This window comes from Cnephaeus nilssonii, assembly GCF_951640355.1.
Source record: "Cnephaeus nilssonii genome assembly, chromosome: 19".
NCBI lineage: Eukaryota > Metazoa > Chordata > Mammalia > Chiroptera > Vespertilionidae > Cnephaeus > Cnephaeus nilssonii.
The window spans coordinates 4106131-4128024 of record NC_137090.1 but is presented as its reverse complement, the minus strand read 5'-3'; the positions used below and the strand labels follow the sequence as shown (position 1 = coordinate 4128024).

General features: G+C 61.8%; 1 protein-coding gene across 4 annotated transcripts; it reads left to right on the top strand.

Moving 5' to 3' along the window:
* Window positions 1-1634: 1634 nt before the first annotated feature.
* On the top strand, window positions 1635-17859 carry GPRC5C (G protein-coupled receptor class C group 5 member C). Of its 4 annotated transcripts, none has more exons than XM_079797330.1 (5): window positions 1635-1953; window positions 8923-10005; window positions 11970-12064; window positions 13881-14030; window positions 15813-17859. In XM_079797330.1, the coding sequence occupies exons 2-5, from the start codon at window positions 8955-8957 to the stop codon at window positions 15843-15845; spliced, it is 1329 nt and encodes a 442-aa protein (XP_079653456.1). In that variant the 5' UTR covers window positions 1635-1953; window positions 8923-8954; the 3' UTR covers window positions 15846-17859. The 4 variants fall into 4 exon arrangements, with proteins under 4 accessions (XP_079653456.1, XP_079653455.1, XP_079653454.1 ...); XM_079797329.1 differs by lacking the exon at window positions 1635-1953 and adding an exon at window positions 2557-2795 and having other exon boundaries at window positions 15813-17858; XM_079797328.1 differs by lacking the exon at window positions 1635-1953 and adding an exon at window positions 2816-3185 and having other exon boundaries at window positions 15813-17858.
* The last annotated feature ends 4035 nt before the right edge of the window (window positions 17860-21894 follow it).

Below are 21894 nucleotides of genomic sequence, written 5' to 3'. Positions count from 1 at the left end.
TGAGGATTTCACAGCAAGATGAGGAGGTGGTGTCAGACCAGTTTTCCGGTAGAGGAAAGCGGGGCTCAGAGGGACGAAGGGACTTGCCCAGGTCCCACAGCTGGCAGAGCTGCTCTTGAACCCTGGGCCTGGTCAGTACCTTACTGTTCCAGGCCCCAGGAAGAGGGTGGTTTCAACAGGCCCGAGGGAACTCCAGCACCACGTTAGGGCAGGAGGGAGCCTGACGCCCCTCTACAATTCATCCATCCGGGACCCTCTGAACAGGGAGTGGGCAGGAGCCTTAGGGGACCACTCTTCTAAGTGTTGTTTTTAGTGAAAATGGGAGTTTGTAAAGCTTCTATATGCCCATGGGTTGTTATACTGGGTGAAGGGCATTTGGGGGCGCAGATGACCCCATAGTTGGAGCCTTAGAAAGCAAGAGCACCTCCCACATCGTCCCTTTTAGCCACTCCAGGCCCCCAGTGGCCAGCAGCACCCACGGCCTCTGACTCACAGGGTGGGGTGGGGTGGGTGAGGCTCCCCACACCTCCACCTCCAGGCTCCCCACCTCTCCTAGCACTGCGCACCAGGGATCTGGGGGCCCAGGCCATCTGCCCCGAGAGCCTTGCGTTGTTTTGAAGGCAGATCCTGTTCCAGAGTGAGGCCGGGACAAGGAAACAAGCACACAATTCTCAGAAAACTGCCCTCCATTTCCACGGCTGTCACAGGCTGCTGCGGACAGCTCGGCGCCGCGGTCCGGCCTCTGTCCAGATGACTCCCAGCGAGTGGCCAGGCACCCAGTACCCCAGCCTTCCCCCTGCCTGGGCCTAGAGTGTAGGGGCGACTTGCTTCTTGGGAGAGGTCTCTGTAGGGTGAAGGGGTTCCTTCCCAAAGCCCGAGGCAGCCACAATTCATCCGTGTCTCCCTGAGGTGTCACAGACCTCTCCCCATCTCCCCAACTCCCTTCCCCCACACCCTTCCCGCCCCTCTGAAGCGGCTGGTCACCTATGCTAATGAGCGGCCCCTCCCAGCAAACTGATTTGGGCGTCAGTAGCCTGGTTACAGAGGCTGCAGCCCTCGGCCAGAGTGGCTCCTCCGTCAGACCGGCCGCTCCTCGTTTCCTGGTGGGCACCCAGCTGCCTGCGCCTTCTGTGGGGTGGGGGTGAAGTTAAGGCACGGAATCGCGCTCTTCCGCTTCATATTTCAAAGAACTGGAAGAATTCCACCATCTCCCAGCCCAGCCTGCGAGGACAAGGCGCAGGAAGGGAGACGGGGCTCTAGGAAACCTGGGCCCCACCGCCAAGCAAACACTCCCTCCCCGAGTCCGAACGGGCGGTGCGCGCGCGAGGGGGAGGCGCGGCCGGAGGTTTATCGCTCGGGCAGCTCGGGGTGATTCACGGAGTTAGACTCCTGGTTGTCATAGATTGAGGCTCGCAAACAAACAGCCTGGGAGGTTCCCCTCCCCCACCTGGCCACCCCCTAGCCCGCGACCAGCTGCCACCCCTCCTCCTCGCTGCGCCCGTCTCCCCCTCCCTCTCCCCCCTCCCCGGGCGCTCCAGGCAGAGCAAACACGCCCCGCCACCCGCAGGCTCCGAGCGCGCGCCTCGGGCGATCCCCCAGGCAACTAGCGTCACGAGACCCAGCACCCGGGAGACCCAGCGCCCTGCCCTCCCTCCGTGCCCCCTGGGCCCCGGCCAGGCCCAACCACCTCTCCCTTCCCGGTGCGCCGCGGCCCCGCCGGGCCTCCCGCGCGCGCTAACTAGGCCCCGCTGGGCGCCCGGGACAGCTCAGCCCGCCTCGCGCGGAGCCGCAGCCTCGGGGGAAGGCAGGCCGGCAGCCGGAAAATCTCTTGTTTACTGGGCCGGGGAGGTCCCAGCCTGGATTCGCTTCCTCAATTCTGCGGTTCCCTTTCTACGGGTTCCTGAAGGGGAAAGGGTGGACACCCGCTGATCCACCCCGGAGCAGGGAGTGGAGGTGGGGCGTGGAGAGGGCCGAGGGCACCCGAACTCGTGGAAAAGTCCCCGGGCGATGGGAAGGTCAGGACTCGGAGGGCCGACGCGCGCGCAGCGCCGAGTCCTCCCGGGCCAGGTTAAACGCTGCACCGAGGGGAACAGAAGCAGAAGGCTAATTAGGACAAGTCGGCGCAGGGGACGGGGACGCGGGGAGAGGAGCGCGCGCTCAGAGCTGGCCCGAGTCTGGGCCGGTCCCTGGAAACCCAGGCGCGGGTTAGTTGGGGTTTGGGGCAAAGTTTGCTCACGGTCCGAGTGGTTCTGAGCTCCCCCGCATTAGGGGCGCGCACAGGGGTGTTCCCACGCACACTTGGTGGCCCAGGTGTTGGGGAAGAACCGAGTACGCAAGAGGCGGACACTCGGTGTGGGGCGTCCACGTGTGCACGCTCGGGGAGGGGAGGGGGCACAGAAGGCGTGACAAAGGCGGACTTTGTGTCTGAGTGTGCGGCCCGCTCCAGCCCGGAGCGGCGAGCTGTGTCTGGCGAGTGTCTCACGGGAGACCCAGGACGAAGGTGACAAAGGCTAGGTGTCCGCCACAGAGAGACGCCCCAGGGTGGCCCCGGGGCGGGTCTGGGAACGCGCCCTGATACTGCGGGGAGGGAGAGCCCGCTCGCGAGGTGCGCTGGGCTACACCCCAAATCGCTTTCTGGAGAGACAGCGCCGAGTCCAGAAACCGAGTGCGCGTGAGTGTGCGCGCGCCCGCGTGCGGGGGGCGTGGCGGTAAACAGCAACAACCCACTGGCGAGCTCCGCCAGAAACTCCGACCTCCCTCCCGGGCCGGAAAGTGCGCCTCGCCGGAGCCTGGAGGTGAGTCGCTGGGGGAGGGCTGGGCGGGCTTTGTTACAGTGCAAACCGATTGCACATACCTGGGGCTGCGCTCGCCCGATAAGCGCCCGAGTGGGGGTGATGTCACGGTAATGCAGGCGCCGGCCCACCCTCGCCGAGAGAAAGGAGCCGAGCCCGGGGAGAGGCCAGCGTGAGAGCGAGCGACCAGGCTTGGCCAACACAGCCCCAGTCCGGGGAGAGACAGGCCCCCGAGCGCCGAGCTCCCTCCCGCCCCGGCCCAGGCACCCTCAGCCAGGGCTGGGCCTGGCCCCGCGCCCTGCACCGCGTCCCTCCCACCTCCGCCCGCGCCTTGCCTGGGGCTGGAGTTGGCCCCAAACCCCGCGCCGGAGCCGGGCCGGCGGCGCGTCCCAGGTAAGGGCTGCTGCCTCCGCTCTGCCCTCCCCTCGGCCGCCCGGAAGAGTCGGCTCGGGCCGGCGGGGAGTGGACGGGGCAGAGAACCCGGGGGCGGAGGACGCCGCTCCAGCCCCGCTGGGTCGCAGAAACTTTCCAAACCTGCTAGGGACTGGGGGGTGGGGGAACCCCGGCGCGGCGGCGGCTCGGAGCGGGGGGCGGCGGGGAGAACTCCACCATTAGGATCTCCCAGGTGCGCCCCCCTCCCGCCCCGCTCCCTCGGCGAGTCTACCGTCCACCGCGACTTGTGGGCGGGCGTCCTTTCCGCTGCCCGCTACGGCGCACGGAGGGCAGGTTTCCGAGGCCAGAGGAAATGGGGAGAGCCCGGCTGCCCTGCGCCTTCTGCTCCGAGGTTCGGGGGAGCGTCGCTGCGGACCCCATGGGGGGCGGGCGGGAGAGTGAAGAGGGGAGCACTCAGTCTTGCTGCGCCAAGTTTGGGATTTCAGACGACCCGAGAGCCTCTACTTCTGGCAGCGTGGCTTCTAGATCCCTTCCCTCCCCCCCCCCCACCCTCAATGGCTTTTCCAGGGCCCTTTCCAGCCTCCGAGGCTGAGGGGCGCCCCTCCATCCCCAGGCCGGCAGTTTTACACCCAGGAAAGCCCCGTCACTTTAGAACCCCACAGTGCCGCCCCTAAAGCAGGGTGTTTGCTCCTGGAGGCCATCCCCCACCCCCTGGAGCCTTAGTGTGGGGGTGGGGGTGGGTGGGAGTGCTATTGGGGGTGGGGCACATTCCAGAGTGACATTTCCAGAACAGACCTTTGGATTGGGGACTTCCAAGTTTCAGAACGCTCTGGAATTTTGGCCCAAATGCACACCCGTGTGGCGGTCTAGGCTGGGGTTTCAGGAAATCCCCCCAAATCCTCCCTCGCCCTCCCCCCCCACACACACACACACTCACTCACACACCTGGACACGGAGGTAGCTCCTCACAGGCAGGCGAGAGGAAGAAGGGTGGAGGGGAGAAGGGGAGGAGGGGGGAGGGCTGTCAGTGAGTCCATCCATCTCTCCTGACGGCCGCTGAGTGGCGGCAGGCTAGGGGAGGAAGGAGGATGCTCCGGGCACTCCTGGGGGAGCCTGGGTGCCTCTGGGAGGGCGCTCTGAGGGTCACGGCCCTCTTGGGAGGAAACCTGGCCGTGGCCTGTATCTCTGTGTGCTCCTGAGCCTGGGAGACCGATGGGGCGCGGGATGTGAAGCATGGGGTGCTCTTTTGGGGGTGGCTCTCGGGCCTTTAGGTGAATTGAGGGCGAAGGGAAGTTGGCTGCTTGGAAGAGTGGGAAGGCGCCGCATCCTTGCAGGGCGAAGCCAGTCGGGGCTGGCTGGGCCCTGAACCCACTGGCCCTCCCGAGGCCTCTCTGCTCCCCCAGAGGGAGAGCGGGCAGAAGGGGATTGTGGAACTGGGCTGGGCGGAGCGGCTGAGCCTGGGGGGAGGCTGGTCTCAGAGGTGATTAGAGGTGTTTATCTGTATGGCTGATTGCAGGGCGCTCATGAAGCAAGGGGCCCTTTGGCCTGGAAAAGAAGCTGAGGCTGGGGCCGGGCTGCAGCCGGGACGTGGGGGAGTGGGGGAAACTCGGGAGGCAGAGGGAGGGTCAGCTCCTGGGTCCCACCGAGAACCTCGAAGCAGATGTGACCCCGAGAGGAAGGAGGCGGGGCTGGGAGGGAAGTGGGCAGAGTCCGTCCAGTGAGTGATTTTCAAGGGCCTGGCGTTCCGTGTGTCTTGCTCGCTACCCTCAGACCTTGGAGCCTGGCAGGGGAGACGTGTGCACACACGATTCTAACACGCAGGTCTCAGAAGACTCGGCCTCGCAGAGCAGGCTCGGGGGACCCGTGGGAGGGAGCGTCTCCAGGCAGAGCTGGGTCCGTTTCATTGAAGTCCGTTCCCCCTTCACCATCTTAAGGGTGGCGCGCCCGCTGACTGGCTGAATCTGGAGGTCAGACTCTGCTGAGTTACCTTCACCAAGTCTCCTGCTGGCTTGCAGGGGTCGCTGTCCTGGGCAGTGGACTACAGCCCGGTCCACCTGCCCCCATTTCCCCACCCGAGTCAGGGCATTCTGTCTCCCCACTCGCCCTTCCGTTTGCCAGGGAGTCGGAGAAATGAGACCTATCAGGGCCGGGAAGATGAGGTCCCTCTGGGGTTGGTAAGTTTCAAGGCAGCGTGTTACCTGGATGGGGGAGGAGGGGCCATTCCTGTTCCCTTCCCTGGAAATTCCCCTGTTGATGGGGCCGCGGAGTCGAAACTTGCAGGGTATGGCCCTGGCCCCGGGGTACAGGCAGTATGGATCTAAGAGCAGGATGGATGGAGAAGGAGTGGCGTATAAGGGTCCCAGGGCTAAATGAGACTCGGTGTGGTGGTGGTATAAAGATATGGCGGTTGTCAGACTTGAACTTGTAGCATAGGCTTAGCATCCTTCCTCCCACATCCAACCAGGCCTTAGATTTTAGTTTGGAAAGGATCTCTCGGATCTGCCCATTCCGGCTTACCTTGGGTCTTGATCTTTCAACCGGATGAATGTGTCCTCAGCAAATCGATTGTGCTGTGTGCCAGACTCAACTCTTAAAGCACAGCCTTGGTTACGCCCCCATCGTGCAACAGAACAGCCTTCAGCGGCTCCCGCCTGCCCTTAGAATAATGCTCCAAACCCCTTCCCTGTAGCATTTCTCCTCGGACTTCCGCTAGCAACTTAGCTCACGCGTGGCGAGCTTGGTGGAAGGTCTCCATTCTGCCTTTTCTGATCCCTGGGCTGGAAGAGCTTCCTTCTCAGTGTTCCTGTAGTGCCTTGCTCTCCCCCAGAGGTAACATCTGTTGGGTGGCACTTACCTTATTCTTCACTGTGTGATTTTCTTGTAGATCTGTCTTTTCTCTCCTGTTAGATTTTTAAAAAATTTTTTACAAGAGTTTGTTTGAGCCAAACTGATCTCAAATGCTGTCTCCTATCAGATCTTTAAATACCATCAAGTCGGGGACAGTGTTTGCTCCTCTTTGCACTTCCCAAAGCCCCTAGAACAGTGGTCGGCAAACTGCGGCTCGCGAGCCACATGCGGCTCTTTGGCCCCTTGAGTGTGGCTCTTCCACAAAATACCACGGCCTGGGCGAGTCTATTTTGAAGAAGTGGCGTTAGAAGAAGTTTGAGTTTAAAAAATTTGGCCCTCAAAAGAAATTTCAATCGTTGTGCTGTTGATATTTGGCTCTGTTGACTAATGAGTTTGCCGACCACTGCCCTAGGTGTATGGTCCGTGTTTGCAGCCTGGAATCATTGTCTGTCCTAAACCCCGATGGGAAGAGGTGGGTGGGAAGAATGAGAAGCCCTTGAAGATGTAAGATGTGCAGGTGCCGGGAGGCTAAGTCTGGGTGGCCATTCTCAGGGTGCGGTTCCACATCTCCCAACTTTACCCCCAGTTCTGGCTGCCTTGCTGTGAGCCAGAGATGCCCAGGATGGGGCCGAGAGCTTAGGATCCTGCAGTGGAGCATGACACCGTGAAGTACCTCCTGGAGCGGTTCAGCATTTCTCCTCACCCCTCAGCCCTTCCTGGCTCCCTCCTCGTTCCCACGCTTACAAACACAGTGTGTGCTTTCTTGATCTACGATCACACACAGTGTCCGGCGAAAGATTATTTAAGTCACGACGTAGGGGAAACCTGCTTTCACATTGGAAGCCAGGAGAAGTGCCAGTTATTTAGGGGAAAAAAAAAAACACGATAGAAAAATTCACACAGAATGTTAATTTATTAAGAGTGGAGGGGCGGTCACTTCTTAATACACCTGGAACTAACATAATGTTGTATGTCAACTGTAATTGAAAAATAATTTAATTAAAAAAGAGTTAATGGGAAAGGCAAGCTTAATTGAACGATGAGGAGGTAGCTGAGAAGGCGGAGATGCCTAAAATATCTTTAAGGGGCATGTGGGATATCTTGAAAATGGATGATCTTGATTATGTCAGTTTCACTTAATTTATGAATTTTCTTTTGTCCTTCCACTTAATTTTGGAGAGACAATTTATATTGACTGAGATTTAGGATCTTTTGTTTCCTTTTAGAAATTAAGGAACCAGGAATGGTGAAAATGTAAGGGTATAAACCTCCCCCAGCCCCTCTCTTTTCCTCTCCCCCCCCATCCCCGGCAAAATGGGAAGAGAGGTGGTGGGGAGGATAGAGTTGGATCATGCCATTCCCCTGCCAGCCACTAGTGGTCACTGTCAGCCCAGGAAAGCTCCGTTGCTGTCTTTCTGGAGAGTTCCTGGGCCCAAGGGGTTCGAGGAAGAGGCAGGGTTATCCCTGGTATTTGCACACAGAATACCTTTCAATGTGGAGCACGTGCGTTTCATAGAATTTCGGGATTTATAACTTACATTTTAGAGCATTTACATCTTCTGTTCTCCAAGTACATGTAAAGCCTTTGATGGGAAAACTCATTGATTTGGTCTTTAATGTCTCTTAACCTCCGCATTCTGCACTTCCACTTCATACAGGGAAAATCCAATTGCCATTGAGAGCAGGAGCTTGGCTTCCTTTGGCAAAGCCGCCGCCCGGAATGGCCGAACGAGTGGCTAGGATAATAAGTTCGCTTCCTGGTGTGAATAAAAGACATTTTTCTTGCTTTTAGCTGCAGTGTTTTAGAGTTTTCCATTATAGACTCATTCCTTTGGGTTTTACATGGCCCTTGCCTGGTTCTTGCTTTTAAAACGTTAGCGCCTCGTAGGAGAAGTTTCGCATTAAGTCGTTAACTCCCTAGCTGGGAAATTACTTTATCCTGACGCTTACGCACTTGAGCTGCACAAAGAACTTTGGATTCTGAAGAGAGGCTTTGGCACGAAGAGTGGCAGAGTGAAGGGCAGAAAAGGGAAGTGGGAGGGAGGGATCAGGGGGAAGTGCTGATAAATACAACTTGTCAACTCTCTTCGATTTTTTTTTTTCTTCTCTTCCCTTTTTCTGGCGGCAAGTTATGCCGGTCACCGGGGCTTGTGAAATACTTGTTGAATGAATGAGCGATGGACTCAGTGAGCTTAGGGCTGATTCGCCGTGGACTCCGGCATCCCATAGACAGCGTTCAGGGGCATGGTATCTGGCCTGCTGAACGCTGGGAGTCCCAGAGCAAGAGAGGAAGTGCTGAATGGGTGGCATGCTTTGTTTTGACTTGCTTATAACCCCCTCCCCCTACCCCCCGCCCCAGCTGCAAGAGCTCAGGGAATATTTAGATCCACATTATGGGGGGTAGGACCTGAAAATGCAATGACAGTTCCTTCCTCTTCCCTGAGTGGGAATGACAGACGGGCTTCATCTCGTTGGCCTCTCTGGTCAGTTGGCATGCCTTCCAGGAGTTCTGCGTTAAGAAGGATTCTGGCCGAAGCCGGTTTGGCTCAGTGGATAGAGCGTCGGTCTGCGGACTGAAGGGTCCCGGGTTCGATTGCGGTCAAGGGCATGTACATTGGTTGCGGGCACATCCCCGGTGGGGGGTGTGCGGGAGGCAGCTGGTCGATGTTTCTCTCTCATCGACGTTTCTAGCTCTCTATCACTCTCCCTTCCTCTCTGTAAAAAATCAATAAAATATATTTTTTTTAAAAAAAGAAGGATTCTGAAGCCCAGGGGGACGCTCTCCTGATCAACGTGCGCCGTCTGCCCGGGTTCAGGCTCCGGGAAGCAGCACCCATGTCGGCGGCTGACTTGGGGGAGGACTGACTGCCTTTTCTCCCTCTGTCTTTAGGGACCCCGCGGGAGCCTGGCCTGGGAGCCAGGATGGCCGTCTGCAGAGCCTTGCTGACATGCCTGGGGCTGCTGCTCTTCCTGTTCCCGGGGGCGCAGGCCCAGAACGGAGCCCCGCCCGGCTGCAGCCCGGACCTCAACCCCCTCTACTACAACCTGTGTGACCGCTCCGGGGCCTGGGGCATCATCTTGGAGGCCGTGGCCGGGGCGGGCGTGGTCACCACCTTTGTCCTCACCATCGTCCTTGTGGCCAGCCTGCCCTTCGTGCAGGACGTCAAGAAGCGCGGCCTTTTGGGGACCCAGGTGTTCTTCCTGCTGGGGACCCTGGGCCTCTTCTGCCTCGTGTTCGCCTGCGTGGTGAAGCCCGACTTCTCCACCTGCGCCTCCCGGCGGTTCCTCTTCGGGGTCCTGTTCGCCATCTGCTTCTCCTGCCTGGTGGCCCACGTGTTTGCCCTCAACTTCCTGGCCCGGAAGAACCACGGGCCGCGGGGCTGGGTGGTCTTCGCCGTGGCGCTGCTGCTCACCCTGGTGGAGGTGATCATCAACACTGAGTGGCTGATCATCACGCTGGTGCGGGCCGCGGGCGAGGACGGCGCCCTGGGCAACGGCAGCGCGGGCGGGGCGGCGGCCTCCCCCTGCGACATCGCCAACATGGACTTCGTCATGGCGCTCATCTACGTCATGCTGCTGCTGCTGGCCGCCTTCGCGGGGGCCTGGCCCGCCCTGTGCGGCCGCTTCAAGCGCTGGCGGAAGCACGGGGCCTTCGTGCTGCTCGCCACCGCCACCTCCATCGCCATCTGGGTGGTGTGGATCGTCATGTACACCTACGGCAACCGGCAGCGCAACAGGCCCGCCTGGGACGACCCCACGCTGGCCATCGCCCTCGCCGCCAACGCCTGGGCCTTTGTCCTCTTCTACGTCATCCCCGAGGTGTCCCAGGTGACCAAGGCCAGCCCGGAGCAGAGCTACCAGGGAGACCTGTACCCCACCCGGGGCGTGGGCTACGAGACCATCCTGAAGGAGCAGAAGGCCCAGAGCATGTTTGTGGAGAACAAGGCGTTTTCCATGGACGAGCCAGGCTCCGGTAGGTCCCGGGACCCGCCCGGCCGTCGTTTACTGCAGGACACGGGGCTGGGCTGGAGCCAGGGCCCTGAGGGTTATCCGTGGTGTTCTGCCTTCAACTCCCTTAGTTCCATTTCTTTTTTAAAAAATACATTTTATTGCTTTTTTGCAGAGAGGAAGGGAGAGGGATAGAGAGTCAGAAACATTGATGAGAGAGAAACATCGATCAGCTGCCTCCTGCACACCCCCTACTGGGGATGTGCCCGCAACCAAGGTACATGCCCTTGACCGGAATCGCACCTGGGACCTTTCAGTCCGCAGGCTAACGCTCTATCCACTGAGCCAAACCGGTCAGGGCTAGTTCCATTTCTTGAAAAAAATTATTTTTACTACAGTCAGTGTAACTCATGAATATATTTTCACCGTAAAATCTCAAACATTACAGAGAAACAAAATTTCTCCCAACTGTTTCCCCAATTCCTTTCTATTCATCCCCAGAGCTGACGATTGATCGGTATTTTAGCTGCACGTGCCTCAGTTTCCTCACCTGTAAAATGGGGATGATGGTAGATCGTGCTCCAGAGGATTCTGATGAGGACTCATTAATGCGCGGGCCTGGCGCTGGGAGGTGCGCTGGGAGCATGAGCCATCCACCGGGCGTGTTACTGTTATTTTATTCTTATCATCATTATCCCTCCGGAACTTGTGTTCCTATTCTGTACCTCCCCCTAGTCATCCTGGTTTCCTTTAAAAGTCTTGTCAGTTGATTTTTTCCTTTTTAATAAAAGCACTCACGCCCCGTAGCAGTCTAAAGCAGCGCCCACTGTCCCGCGGCTGCTCCCCGGGCTCCTGCCCAGGCTCTGCTAATGGGACAGGCTTTCCTGGCAGGGCCCCGCTCCGGGTGGCCCGGGTGCCCGGCGTGGAAGAGGCAGGTGGGGAGCGAAGCTTTGGAACCTGTGCGTCCCCGCCCTGGGAGCAGCTTGGGAAGCAGGAGTGGGAGGCCGTTCTCCGGGAGCCTTGGCCAGAGGCGCTCCCAGCTCCCGCAAGGAGTCCTCTCTGGCGTTTGTACTCGGGAGGACCCTGGCCTTTATGGAGCACCTGCTGTGCGCCAGGCCTGCGCCTGTCTCCACGTGCCCTAGGCCCGTGTGTCTGTAGGGGCCTAACGCTCGCAGCCTTTGTCCTCTCAGGGCAGATTTTTCTCCAAACGGAAAAATCAATCATCGCGTGAGCCCGGCGCTTAGAAGCGCTCTGTGGCTGTGGTCCCTCCGAGCTGCGGGGCCTGCCCCCAGGCCCAGCCTGTCCTGGGCCCCGGGCTGGCCAGCAGGTTTCCTGAGCCACCTGACGGCACCCGCGGGCGGAACAGGTCGGGAAGCCAGCTCCCCGCGGGAGGCCCGGGGAAGTGTTCCTGCCGCCGAAAATAGTCCTGGAGCCGGGCCCGGGGGCCGAGGGACAGGATGTGCGTGCAGTCCCCCTGGGGGGCTCTGGGCTGTGGGTCACGGGGAGTCGGTTCCCAGCCCTGGAGTCTGGGGCGGCGGGGTCTGTGCCGTATTCACCCCAGCGCCTGGCAGCTGGCTGGCTGCGGCGGAGGCCCCAGCTGGAGGCTGGCCATCTCGGAAGGCGGCCGAAGGCCCGTGTGCCCTCATGGCCTCTGCCCTGGAGGCAGATGGCGATGTGAAGGCTGCTGACAGGAGCTGTTTTCTGAACTGACCGGGAAGGGGTTAGGGGGTCCCCACACGGCAGGAAAGGCCGAGGGGAAGGCCAGCAGCCTCACGGCTCCCGTGCATCCGAACAAAGGGGTGTTGGGTTCCGGAGGGGCCCCCACACCTACAGCCTCACCCCCAAGCTGGCCACCCCCCGCCAGGCTCCCTTCTGGGTTAGATGTTACCCCCGGGAGGCCGAGCCCCTCTCCCCGCCCCCGGAGCCTTGCTCTCCGTTGGGAAAGGGAGCTGAGAGCCCAGCCTTCCAACCTCTCCTGTTCCCTTGCAGCCAAGAGACCAGTGTCGCCGTACAGTGGGTACAACGGGCAGCTGCTGACCAGTGTGTACCAGCCCACCGAGATGGCCCTGATGCACAAAGGCCCGGTGAGTGGGGTCCCCGAGTCCCCGGGACCCTGCGGAAAGGGGAGCCCAGCCTCTGTGGGCGGGCGGAGGGCCGTGTGGCCGTGCGGGGTGAGGTGCAGGGGGTAGGGAGGAAGCAGGTGCCTCCACTCAGTGCCTCAGCCTCGGGGAACCCCCGAGCCCCAGCTCCTGGTGCCTTTTCCTGGAGTCATTGCATCCACCGCCTTCAGTTTTACTGCGATGGGACCTGCCCGGCCCGTGGCATCGGGGTGTCACACCCTGAACTGGGGCTGCGGGCTGTGGAGAACGCTGCGCGGGCTCTCTGAGCTGGTGGGAGATGCCAGCTTCACCCTCAGAAGCTTTGAGAGGGACCGAGGAGGGCCTCGGCCAGCCGGGGGTCATTCTTGGGGACTCCAGAGGGACAGGGGACCAGTCTGGGTAGGTGTTTACACTCCCACCACAGCTGTCTCCGGACAGGCCCCTCCCCCGCCGGCAGGCAGCCGCTCTCAGCCTCACACCTCCCCTGGGTTCTGGAACAGATGCTCCCTGAGCCCTGGGAGGGGGGTGGGAACAGGAAGACGGTGGGTCAGATTCACTCGCCCCATATATGTTCCTGCTCCCGGCTGGCAGACGCGGCGGGAGAGGTCGGGACCTCCTTGGCAGGAGGCTGGGAACAGGAAGGAGGGAGGTCAGCAGGGTGGCGTTCTCACCCCTCCCACCGGGAGCCCGGGTGAAGCTAGCTCCGAAACTCCCAACCCGGCCCTTCGGTCTCCCTGAGCCCGACCCTGCGGCCGCCGGGAGCCGCGATGGGCAGAGGAGTTTCCAAACACGAGCAGAGTCTGCTGGGCCGCAGGGTGCCCACGCTTGCCACCCTCCTTGCCGAGGGGGGTGGAATCCGGACTGACAGGTGATTCTCGGTGTGGCCCGCAGGCCTTCGGCATCACCAGCCCCTGGGATCTCGCTAAAAATGCAAATTAGGTGGGGCCAGTGCTGTGATGAATCCAATGGTTAGCATCTCCTGGGTGACATCACACTGGTGCATGATGGGAGTAACCACCTGTAGAAATCTGCAGACCCTACTCATCAGGGCTTCCTCCCTTCCCACCCACCCCCGGTGTTAAACATTTGCCAGCCAGCCACCCACCACCAGGTGTGGGTGAGGTTTAAACAGCCCAGGTGATTCTGACGCTCACCCAGGTTTGAGAACGCCCACGGAGGTGTTTCAGGAGCTACTAGGGGATGGGGCGCTGGAGACCACCAGGTGGGCAGCTTGGGGCCCTGGAGCCGCTGGGAGCTGGGGCGCTCAGGACCCTCTGCACCCCTCAGCCGTGTCTCACCCACAAGGACAGGACCGCTGCAGCTTGAACCAGGTTCCAGGCAGCTAATTTGGGTCTGAGGTCTCCAAAACTTACAATGCTCACACCCCAAAGCATTTGGGATTTGAGCCTCCAATCAGGCAGGCCAGCCCTGACGTCTAGAGGAGAACTGTGTGGGCACAGCCAGGCCTGGCACACCAGCAGCTATAATGCTGGTGGGGTCGGAGGGCCAATGGGGGGACGCGGGTACGAGTCTTGGAGGAAGGGAGGCTGGGAGCGCTGGTCAGGTGACAGCCGCCCAACGTGGGAAGAGGCTCCTTCTGAAGGGGCGGCCGAGCAGAGCCCCGGGACCTCCTTCCCGGCCCAGAGACCGGGCCCTCCACAGGGTGAACTAAGGGGCTAGAGGTCAGAGGTCAGCCTCTCCAGCCTGCCGCTGGGGCCTGGCTGGGGGTGGGGAAGGGGAGCCAGCAGGCCCCGCCCGCAGGAAGCCGCGTGTTCGTGAGACCGCCTGCTCTTCCTTCCAGGCCGAGGGACCCTACGATGTCATCCTCCCACGGGCCACCGCCAACAGCCAGGTGATGGGCAGTGCCAACTCCACCCTGCGGGCCGAGGACATGTACGCGGCTCAGAGCCACCGGGCAGCCACGGCCCCGAAAGATGACGAGAACTCTCAGGTCTTTAGAAACCCCTACGTGTGGGACTGATTCGGCGCCCGGAGGCGGCGGGCCGATGCAGGGAGGGCCCTGGAGACCTGGCCTGGGCCAGGGACTGCCCGGGGTTGGGGGCCCCGTGCCCCTCGACGGCTCCGGGCAGCTTGTGCCTCAGCTGTGAGGCCCTGCCTGGTGGCCAGGGTTCCGCGGTGTCCCAGGTGCCCCTGCCCACTTCTCAGTGTTTGTGGAGTCGAGGAGCCGCCCCCGGCTTCACGCCAGGGTCCCCTCCAGGGGTCACGCTCCAGCCAAATAGTGTTTGTTCTTCCTGGGGGGTGGCCTCGCGGCACCTGCGTTCTCCAGAGTCTTGGGAGAGATTCCTGCGGCCTCAAGAGATGTCACGGGCCCTGCCCCGGGCCTTGCTCCTCCGTGAGGAACAAGGTGCCTAATAAACGCGTTCTTTCTGCTTTGTTAACGCTTCCTCTGGGAATGCCGCTTCCGGCCCGGCTCCGGGTTCCCGATGGACCGCTCCCCCTCGGCCCACGGGCGGCTCCTTCCTCCTCCTCCCGCCCAACCCAGCTCATGTGACGGCTGCCGTGGTCTGTAGCTGACACCTCCTTGCAGAGGAGGATCCGTCCGCTGAGCCTGTGTCCCTGCCGCGGGGGCTCTCAGTGAACCGGGCCGCTCCTGTCTGGGGGCTAGTCCATCCTCTGAGCTCGTCTGGCATCAGACCGCTCTCCGCCGGGTCCCCCTCCACGGGCCGTACGTGGGGGCCGAGCAGGGAGGTGGGCCCACCAGCAGGCCCCCTGCAGAGGGTGCTTGTGAGGGAGGCGCGTGCCAGGGGAGACGGGCTCCCTTCAGCCGCCCAGTGGGGACGGGGGCCCAGATCCTTTAGGGCAGGCGTCCTCAAACTACGGCCCGCGGGCCACCTGCGGGTGTTTTTGCCGTTTTGTTTTTCTACTTCAAAATAAGATATGTGCAGTGTGCCTAGGAATTTGTTCATAGTTTTTTTTAAACTATAGTCCGGCCCTCCAGCGGTCTGAGGGACAGTGAGCTGGCCCCCCGTTTAAAAAGTTTGAGGACCCCTGCTCTAGGCACAGGTGGAGTCTTTTACTCTGCTCGGCGCTCTTAGGCCACTTGGCCAGGTGGGTTCACAAAGGCGGAGAGGGTGGGGCCGCGTTCTGGTTGGTTTCACTCCTGGGCAGGAATTACTCAGGCCTCGGCGGTAGGTAAAGCCCTCCGCACCAGCTCCCCGGTACCCCGTGGCTGCCCCTGAAGGTGGGCAGGCCCTTCTCCTTTCCAGAGTCCAGATCCCAGAACTGTTACCTTTTTAGGGTTCGACGGGGGCCGTAGGAGAAAGTTGGGGGTTAGCTGCCCTGCCCCCTACTGACCCAGAGAGCCTGCACAGCCTCCCCAGGACCAGGCAGGCTCTCTCCGGACCCTGACGTCCAGCGGCCCTGGGACAGCCAGCGGCCCGGAGGCCGGGCGCAGACAAGCGGCAGTGTCCTGACCCTTGGACGCGGGTCAAGGCCTCGCGCGGGGACCGCCAAGCCCGCCCCTCCCAGGCCTGGGAATGTCCCTCCCCGACGAGCCAGAAGCTATTTTCTGACACCGGTTGTAGGAAAAAAATGTCCTGCTGGGAGGGAGGGAGGGAAAGGTGGCCGGAAGAGAGGAGCGGACCTTGGCCCGAGCCTCTCCTGTCAGCCGGCACCAGCCCCCGGGGACGCCCCACGCTGTTTTTAGTAAAAACCAGCACTTGGGCCCCGAGCAGGGGGGCCCTTTGACGGTTGTTCTTTCTGGTTACTTTAGGCTCAGTCCCCGCAAAGTAAAACGAGATGGTAGCCGCCCTGCGGCCTGGACTGCACGCCGTCCCGTGTCCTCAGTCCTCTGTCCTGGCTGGCAGGGCCCGGAGGCCTCCGATCTGGAGCAGTGGACCAAGTGTGTGTGTGTGTGCGGGGGGGGTGGGGGGGTGGAGAGGGCTGTGAAACTCGAGGCTTAGGGCTGGGGCTCGAGGGCCACCCCTACCTGCCCTGTCCAGCCTCTCCTGGTCCCCAAGTGACGGAGGCCACAAGGAGCCGTCTGCAGACCAGCCTGCCTCCATCCCCCTCGCGACACCCTCCCCCACATCACGTGCCCCTGTCTGCACACGGTGGGCCTCCCCGGCCAGCTCGCTGGTGTCCAGCTTGTCCCTCTGCACCCCGGGGAATCGAGGCGGGGCTCCGTGAGTCTTTGGAGCCACACCCGGCGGGAGCTGCCCCTGGCCCTTCTCACCGGGGCCGTCACCGCGGGAACCATGGAAGGCCGCGAGCTGGGGAAGGCGGGGCTCGTTCCAGGCCTGGACAGCTGCGCCTCTTCGTGGCCGGAGGGCCCCGGACCTGAGCCGCGGCGGGCGGTGCTTCACTCCGCGCCCCTCTGCCCGCGACCCTCCTTCCTCACCTTCGATGAAGCGGGTCCCCTGGAGACCCAAGATGGGGCTGGGAACCAGCTGACAGTCCTGGACCACGCGGACGGGGTCTAGGCCTCTTCCAGGACAGACCTGCGGGACTCGGGGAGGCCCCTCGGATAAGTGGCATCTGGGGCTGGACACTGCCATCTCCTGATGGGCAGGGGAAAGGTGCCTCCCTCACCCTGGCACCTCCGTGTGCTGGTGCTGCGCTCCTCACCCAGGATGCCCAGGGGGTCCTGACGCCACCCGGGGAGTGGGGACCTCTGTGGGGCCTGCGTGATGCTGGCACCAAGGACGAGGTGCACCAAGGACGAGGCTCCAGATTTGTGGGGGCCTCTCTGTAGCATCGTCCCCCTGCCTTGTCCTGCTCTCTGGTACCAGGCAGCAGGCTCGTCCAAGAGGGGCCTCCCCAGGTGTGCCCCACGTGCAGGTCTCACCCCAGCGTCACCTCTGGGGCCGTGTGAGGGCGAGGACCAGAGCAGCCGAGGCGAGTTGGGTTGTGTGCAACCTCGCCCTGCAGGCAGGCCCACAGCTTCAGTGCTGCCCCCTGCTGCCTGCACCTGTGCCTTGTCCCCGGAGTCTCTCCAGAGAGGCATTGGGGGAGCAGGCCCAGTAGATGAGAGTAGGGCTGTCCCCCAAGTGTGATAACACCCCCCCCCTCCACCACCACCACCATTTACCATCCCTTGTACCGGGCTGTCAGTTCCAAGAATGGAGTGTAACTTCCCTCTGAGGGAAGAGAAGGGGGAGCTCTGGACCTCAGACGCCTCCTGATCTAGGTTAGTGGCCCCAGGATCCCTTACGGGGAACAAAGGGACGGTCCTGCTTTTTGAGGTGATGGTATCACGTGAGCCCTCAGCCGCGCCAGGCGGCCAGGGGTAGCAGCCTGCAGTGAATGTGGGTTTGTTCCTAGTCCGAGGCCCCTGGAGGCCTGCGGGGAGGCGTGGGGAGGGGTGCAGCCTGCCTGGACTCAGGCACGCCCCTGGCCGAGCCCGAGCCGGAGAAGATAGGGAAGCGGTCCAGCTGCATCGCAAACAAGCCGGGAGGGAAGGGCGCCAGGAGGGAAGGACGCCGGCATAGGCCCGAACCCGCCGCGGCCGGCACCCGGGGAAATCTCACAGCCACTGTCAAACTCCAGCTCAAAGCGGGGTCGTTTGGACTTGGTACCTGCTCGGAATTAAATGACCTTATTCCTCTCGGTTTGTGAGGAATTGCTACCAGCAATCCCTGTGTGTTCATTAAGAACTGTTCTGGGCTTTCTTAACAATATGTGTTTTTAGCTTTCTCCTTGCCTCCTAGACCCAGAAAGGATGGTTGATTCCAAGTAACTTTTTTCTTGGTTGGGAATTTATTCTAAGAGGGGAAACCAGGTCTCCCAAACCGGCCCGGCCCCAGACCGGTGTCCCCTCATCCACCCAACACACAAGGCCAGGGAGTGTAGGGGTGGGGCACAAGGGCGGGGGGGGGGGGGGTGGACTTTATCTTAGTCCTGCTGCGGCCTGGCGTGCTGGGGGTGGGGTGAGGCACCGCTGGGTGAAATACTGGCTCCTGGGACGGCATCCTGGGGCCAGGGGTTACCTCCCCGGGGTCAGGAGGACCTGCCGAGTGCCGCTCCCAGGATCTGGTTAGACACGTGGCTCCCACACTCGTTCAGGAACCTTCCCAGCCCATAGGAGAGCCTGAAGCAGATCGGTTAAGTGGCTGGCCTGTGGTCACGCAGCTAGTGAGGTGAGGGTCCATCAGGTCTCAGCCCCCTCTCACCAAGCCCGATCACTTAGTCTAGCCCCGGGGGACGGGATGTGCTGGGTCCCCCGAGTGCTGGTGACCAGCAGGTTTCCTGTCTGCCGGCTGCACCGGCCGCGCCGGAAGCTGCAGCGCTGGCTCACAGCAGCCCATGAATTATTGAGCATCTGCACCCGCCGGTAATGGTCTGACCTCATCCTCCTTGGGCTCCGGGCGCCTCTGACCTCTGTTTCCTTGAGAGGATGCTGCTGGGCCGTGGGGCTGAAGATCCCGCTGCGGGGTGCGGGGTGCGGGCGATGGAGGAGGGGACACCAGCACTCCCAGGAGAGGTGGGGGCCAGAGACCCGCTGCCTTTGTGACGCCAGGCAGCTCTGCAGGGGGGAGAACGGGCTTAGGGGTCAGCCGGCTGCTGCCGTGTGGCTCTCAGCCTCGCTCCGGCTCTGTGGACCCTCCGTCTCCGCATCTGCGCGATGGAAGTGCTGCATCCTGAGGTCATAGGGAATGTTCTGGCCCCTCAAGGTCAATCCTAAAAGGGCCACGGCGGGGCATCGGAGCTGGCTGCCCGGGTTTCCTGCCAGACACGCTGGCCTCCAGGCCCGATCGCACCCGTTGCTACCACCTTCCCTGTCCTCTGCGGCCCCTCACGCGCCAGGTCCCGAGCGGGTGGGATGGCGGGATGGAGGGGAGGCACTGGGCAGGCTCCGGTGAGACCTGGTTCTTACTCGCCCTGACCTGGGGCAGCTCCCCACACGGCCTCCGCTTCCTCACCCTGAAATGGACCTGAGCTTCCAGCTCTGCTTCAGCCCTGGTGTTGGGGTCCCCAGCAGTTGGGAGGGACCCCAAAAGGCAGGTCTGGAACTGAGCTGTGCCTGGGACCGAGGCGCTGGGTCCTCTTAGGCAAGGGGCTGAATTCCAGCCGGCTCCCCTCACTCCCCCAGGTCTCTCCAAGGGAGCGGGGCGAGGGGGGTGGGGGGCTCTATGGACTGGACAGCCCAGGGCGGACGCACACGGGCATCAGCTGCTCCTTCCGTCCGAGGTCCGAGGGAACCAGAGGGCCAGTGGGCTCCCGCCTACGGCAGGTTTTACTGTTTCTTAACCCAGCGGGCGCTCCAGCGGCGGCCCTGCCCTGAGCGGGCGGCGGGAGGGCGCCGGCTCCCGGATCCCTTTGGCTGCACCCGCAGACGCCACACTGTAACCTGGGGTGGTGGCAGGTGGGGGTGGGGACCCGACCTCGGGCGCTCCAACGTCACCCTCCAGCGAGGGCCCGCCCCCTGCCCCCAGCCAACCCGAGGCCGCCTCCCCCTCCCCACCCCCGGCCCCGCCCGACACCCCTGCAACCTGATCCCCGCGGCAGCCACTGGGACAGCTGGCTGGGACCGGCTGTCTCCGCTCCGCCGCTGGCTGGGGGCTGCTCCCCCAAGCTCTCCTCCCCGGGGGGTCCCCCCACCCCCCTGGAGAGGGGGAGTCGCAGTGCCTCTCCTCACCCCCATGACCCGCTCCTCCCCTCGGCCTCCCCTCCAGGACTGCAGTTCTTTGTGGCCTTTCCCTGTCCCCTCAGGCCGGACAGGCCACCCTACAACCTTCGTCCCTGTGTCTCTGGAGAGAGAGCCTCCTGGGAGGCCCTTTGGGCTCACCACGTTCCACGGCTGGGTGCCATGGGGCCCGGTGCCCGGGGTCAGGGTCTAGGGGTCCTTAGCCTGGCCCCGGTGACCTGTGGGGCCTGGTCATTCTTTGTGGAGGGCCCTGCCCTGGGTGCTGTAAGATGCGGAGCAGCATCCTAGATGCTAAAACTGTCCAACTGCCAACACCGCCCCCCCCCCCCCCGAGGGCGAACTCTCCTGGGTGAGAACCACACCTCTGGGGTCTCCCAGCCTGGGAGGGGGTGAGGGTATTCTTGGGCGCCCTCCTCAAGCCTGAGAGTAACTCAGGACTGTGACCCTTCCCTGCCAACATCTGTGCAGTGTGTGACCAGCAGCCCCCGCTTACTGGACACACACCTTTCAGCTCCTGCCTGATGAGGTGCTGAGCGGGCCTTGGGACGGTGCAGGGGACTGGGGTGTCACTAGGAGTCAGAGTGGGGCACCAGGAGACTCACATGGTGTGCCCCTCAGGTAGCCTTGGGGTTCCAGGAGAGGAGCTGGGGGAGGGGTGCAGTGGGCTGAGGCCACCAACTGAGGCTGTCAAGATTGAGGGTCAGGGGAACATCCTGGTCAGCAGGGGCTCAACTGAGGACCCCAGTCCTTGGAGCTGTCCAGACACGGCGCATGCATACACACACACACACACACACACACACACACACACACACACAAATAAATAAATGAATGGAGCCTGGTGGGTGTGGCTTAGCAGTAAGGCATCAACCTAGTAGGGAGCACGAAGGAGGCAGCTGATGTGGGGGTGCTCATCAGAGCCATGAAGGGCACAGAGAGGGTGGGGGTGGGTACCCCTCCCTCAACTCCCACCCCACATGCAAAGTAGAATTTCCAAAAGGGTTTACTCCCATCCTATATAATAAAAGCCTAATATGCAAATTGTTCCCTGGAACGGGAGTTCAACCAAGGGGAGGGGCCGGCCAGCCAACTGCCCACAGCCCCTCCCCATGACCTGCCCAGCCCCAGCCAGCAGCGATGGCAGGTGGTGGGGGGAAGGGAAGCCCTGACCTGCAGCCGGCGGCTGGCAGCCGCTAGGGACCCTACCCGTGCATGAATTTGGTGCACTGGGCCTCTAGTACTTACGATAAATATGACTGCCCCAGAGTCGGATTTGCCTGTATTTGCATAGAGTCAAAGGTACCATCACCGAGGTTAAAGTGGAGGGGGTGTCGCTGGGACCTGGGACCTGGCAGGTGGGGGACAGGGAGACTTTTTACTGTTTTCTCTCCCCCACTTCCTTTCTCTCATGCTTTCCTTTTCCATGAAAAACAGCCCCCGCCCCCATCAGCCTGTTGCCACTGCCCCAGCCTTCACAAGCCAACCTCACAGCAGTCCTGGGCCACTCCTCACCCCTCGCCGCCCTGCTTGGCTTTCCCAGTGCCTTCTCCTCTTGGGGGACCCGGGGAAGGCAGTGTGTTCCTTGCATGTAGGTGCATGCCCGCCCCTACCCCCCACCACCCGCACCCCAGCCTTTTGAAATAATCGCCTTCTGCGAAGACTGAATTAGGTTGACATTCGTGGAGCAGGTCGCCAGCTGACGCCACATGCCGTCTGGTCTCTCTGTGTAGCTCATTACAAACCCGCTGTGTCCCGCAGGGCAGACAGCACCGGCCTGGGAGTGACACTTGGTGTGTTAATCCATCCATTCATCGGTTCTTCATCAATATTTATTAAGGCTGTTCCCTGCCACCATTCTGACCGACATCAGTTCTCACCCGGAACGCTCTCCTGGCGCCCAAGACCGCCTGGCACACGATCCTGCCTCCTCAAATCCCTGAACGCCTTCTCCCCCTTCAGTCCAGCGGGCAGTCGGGCGTTCTTGGGAGGAGCCACCTACCCTACCATCTGCATGAATGCTGCAACTACCTGGCCCTATCAATTAATGCAGGACAAAGCTGGGGTACACCCTGTGTGTGAGTGTGTCCATGGACCTGTGTTGGGGGGCGGGGGCTTTACCTGGGAGAGGTTGGGTCAAGTTGGAAAGTAGAGGCGAAGGGGAAACTGAGCTGGGATGGAGCGTCTCCCCGTTGGTCATACTCAGGAAGGT

Bases quoted from the DNA above. Each gene is read 5' to 3' on its own strand.
- GPRC5C (XM_079797330.1), top strand. From the start codon at position 8,955: ATGGCCGTCTGCAGAGCCTTGCTGACATGCCTGGGGCTGCTGCTCTTC. The intron at 12,065-13,880 runs GTGAGTGGGGTC...TCTTCCTTCCAG, and splicing joins CCCTGATGCACAAAGGCCCG to GCCGAGGGACCCTACGATGT. The intron at 14,031-15,812 runs GTCTTTAGAAAC...TGGTTACTTTAG, and splicing joins AAGATGACGAGAACTCTCAG to GCTCAGTCCCCGCAAAGTAA.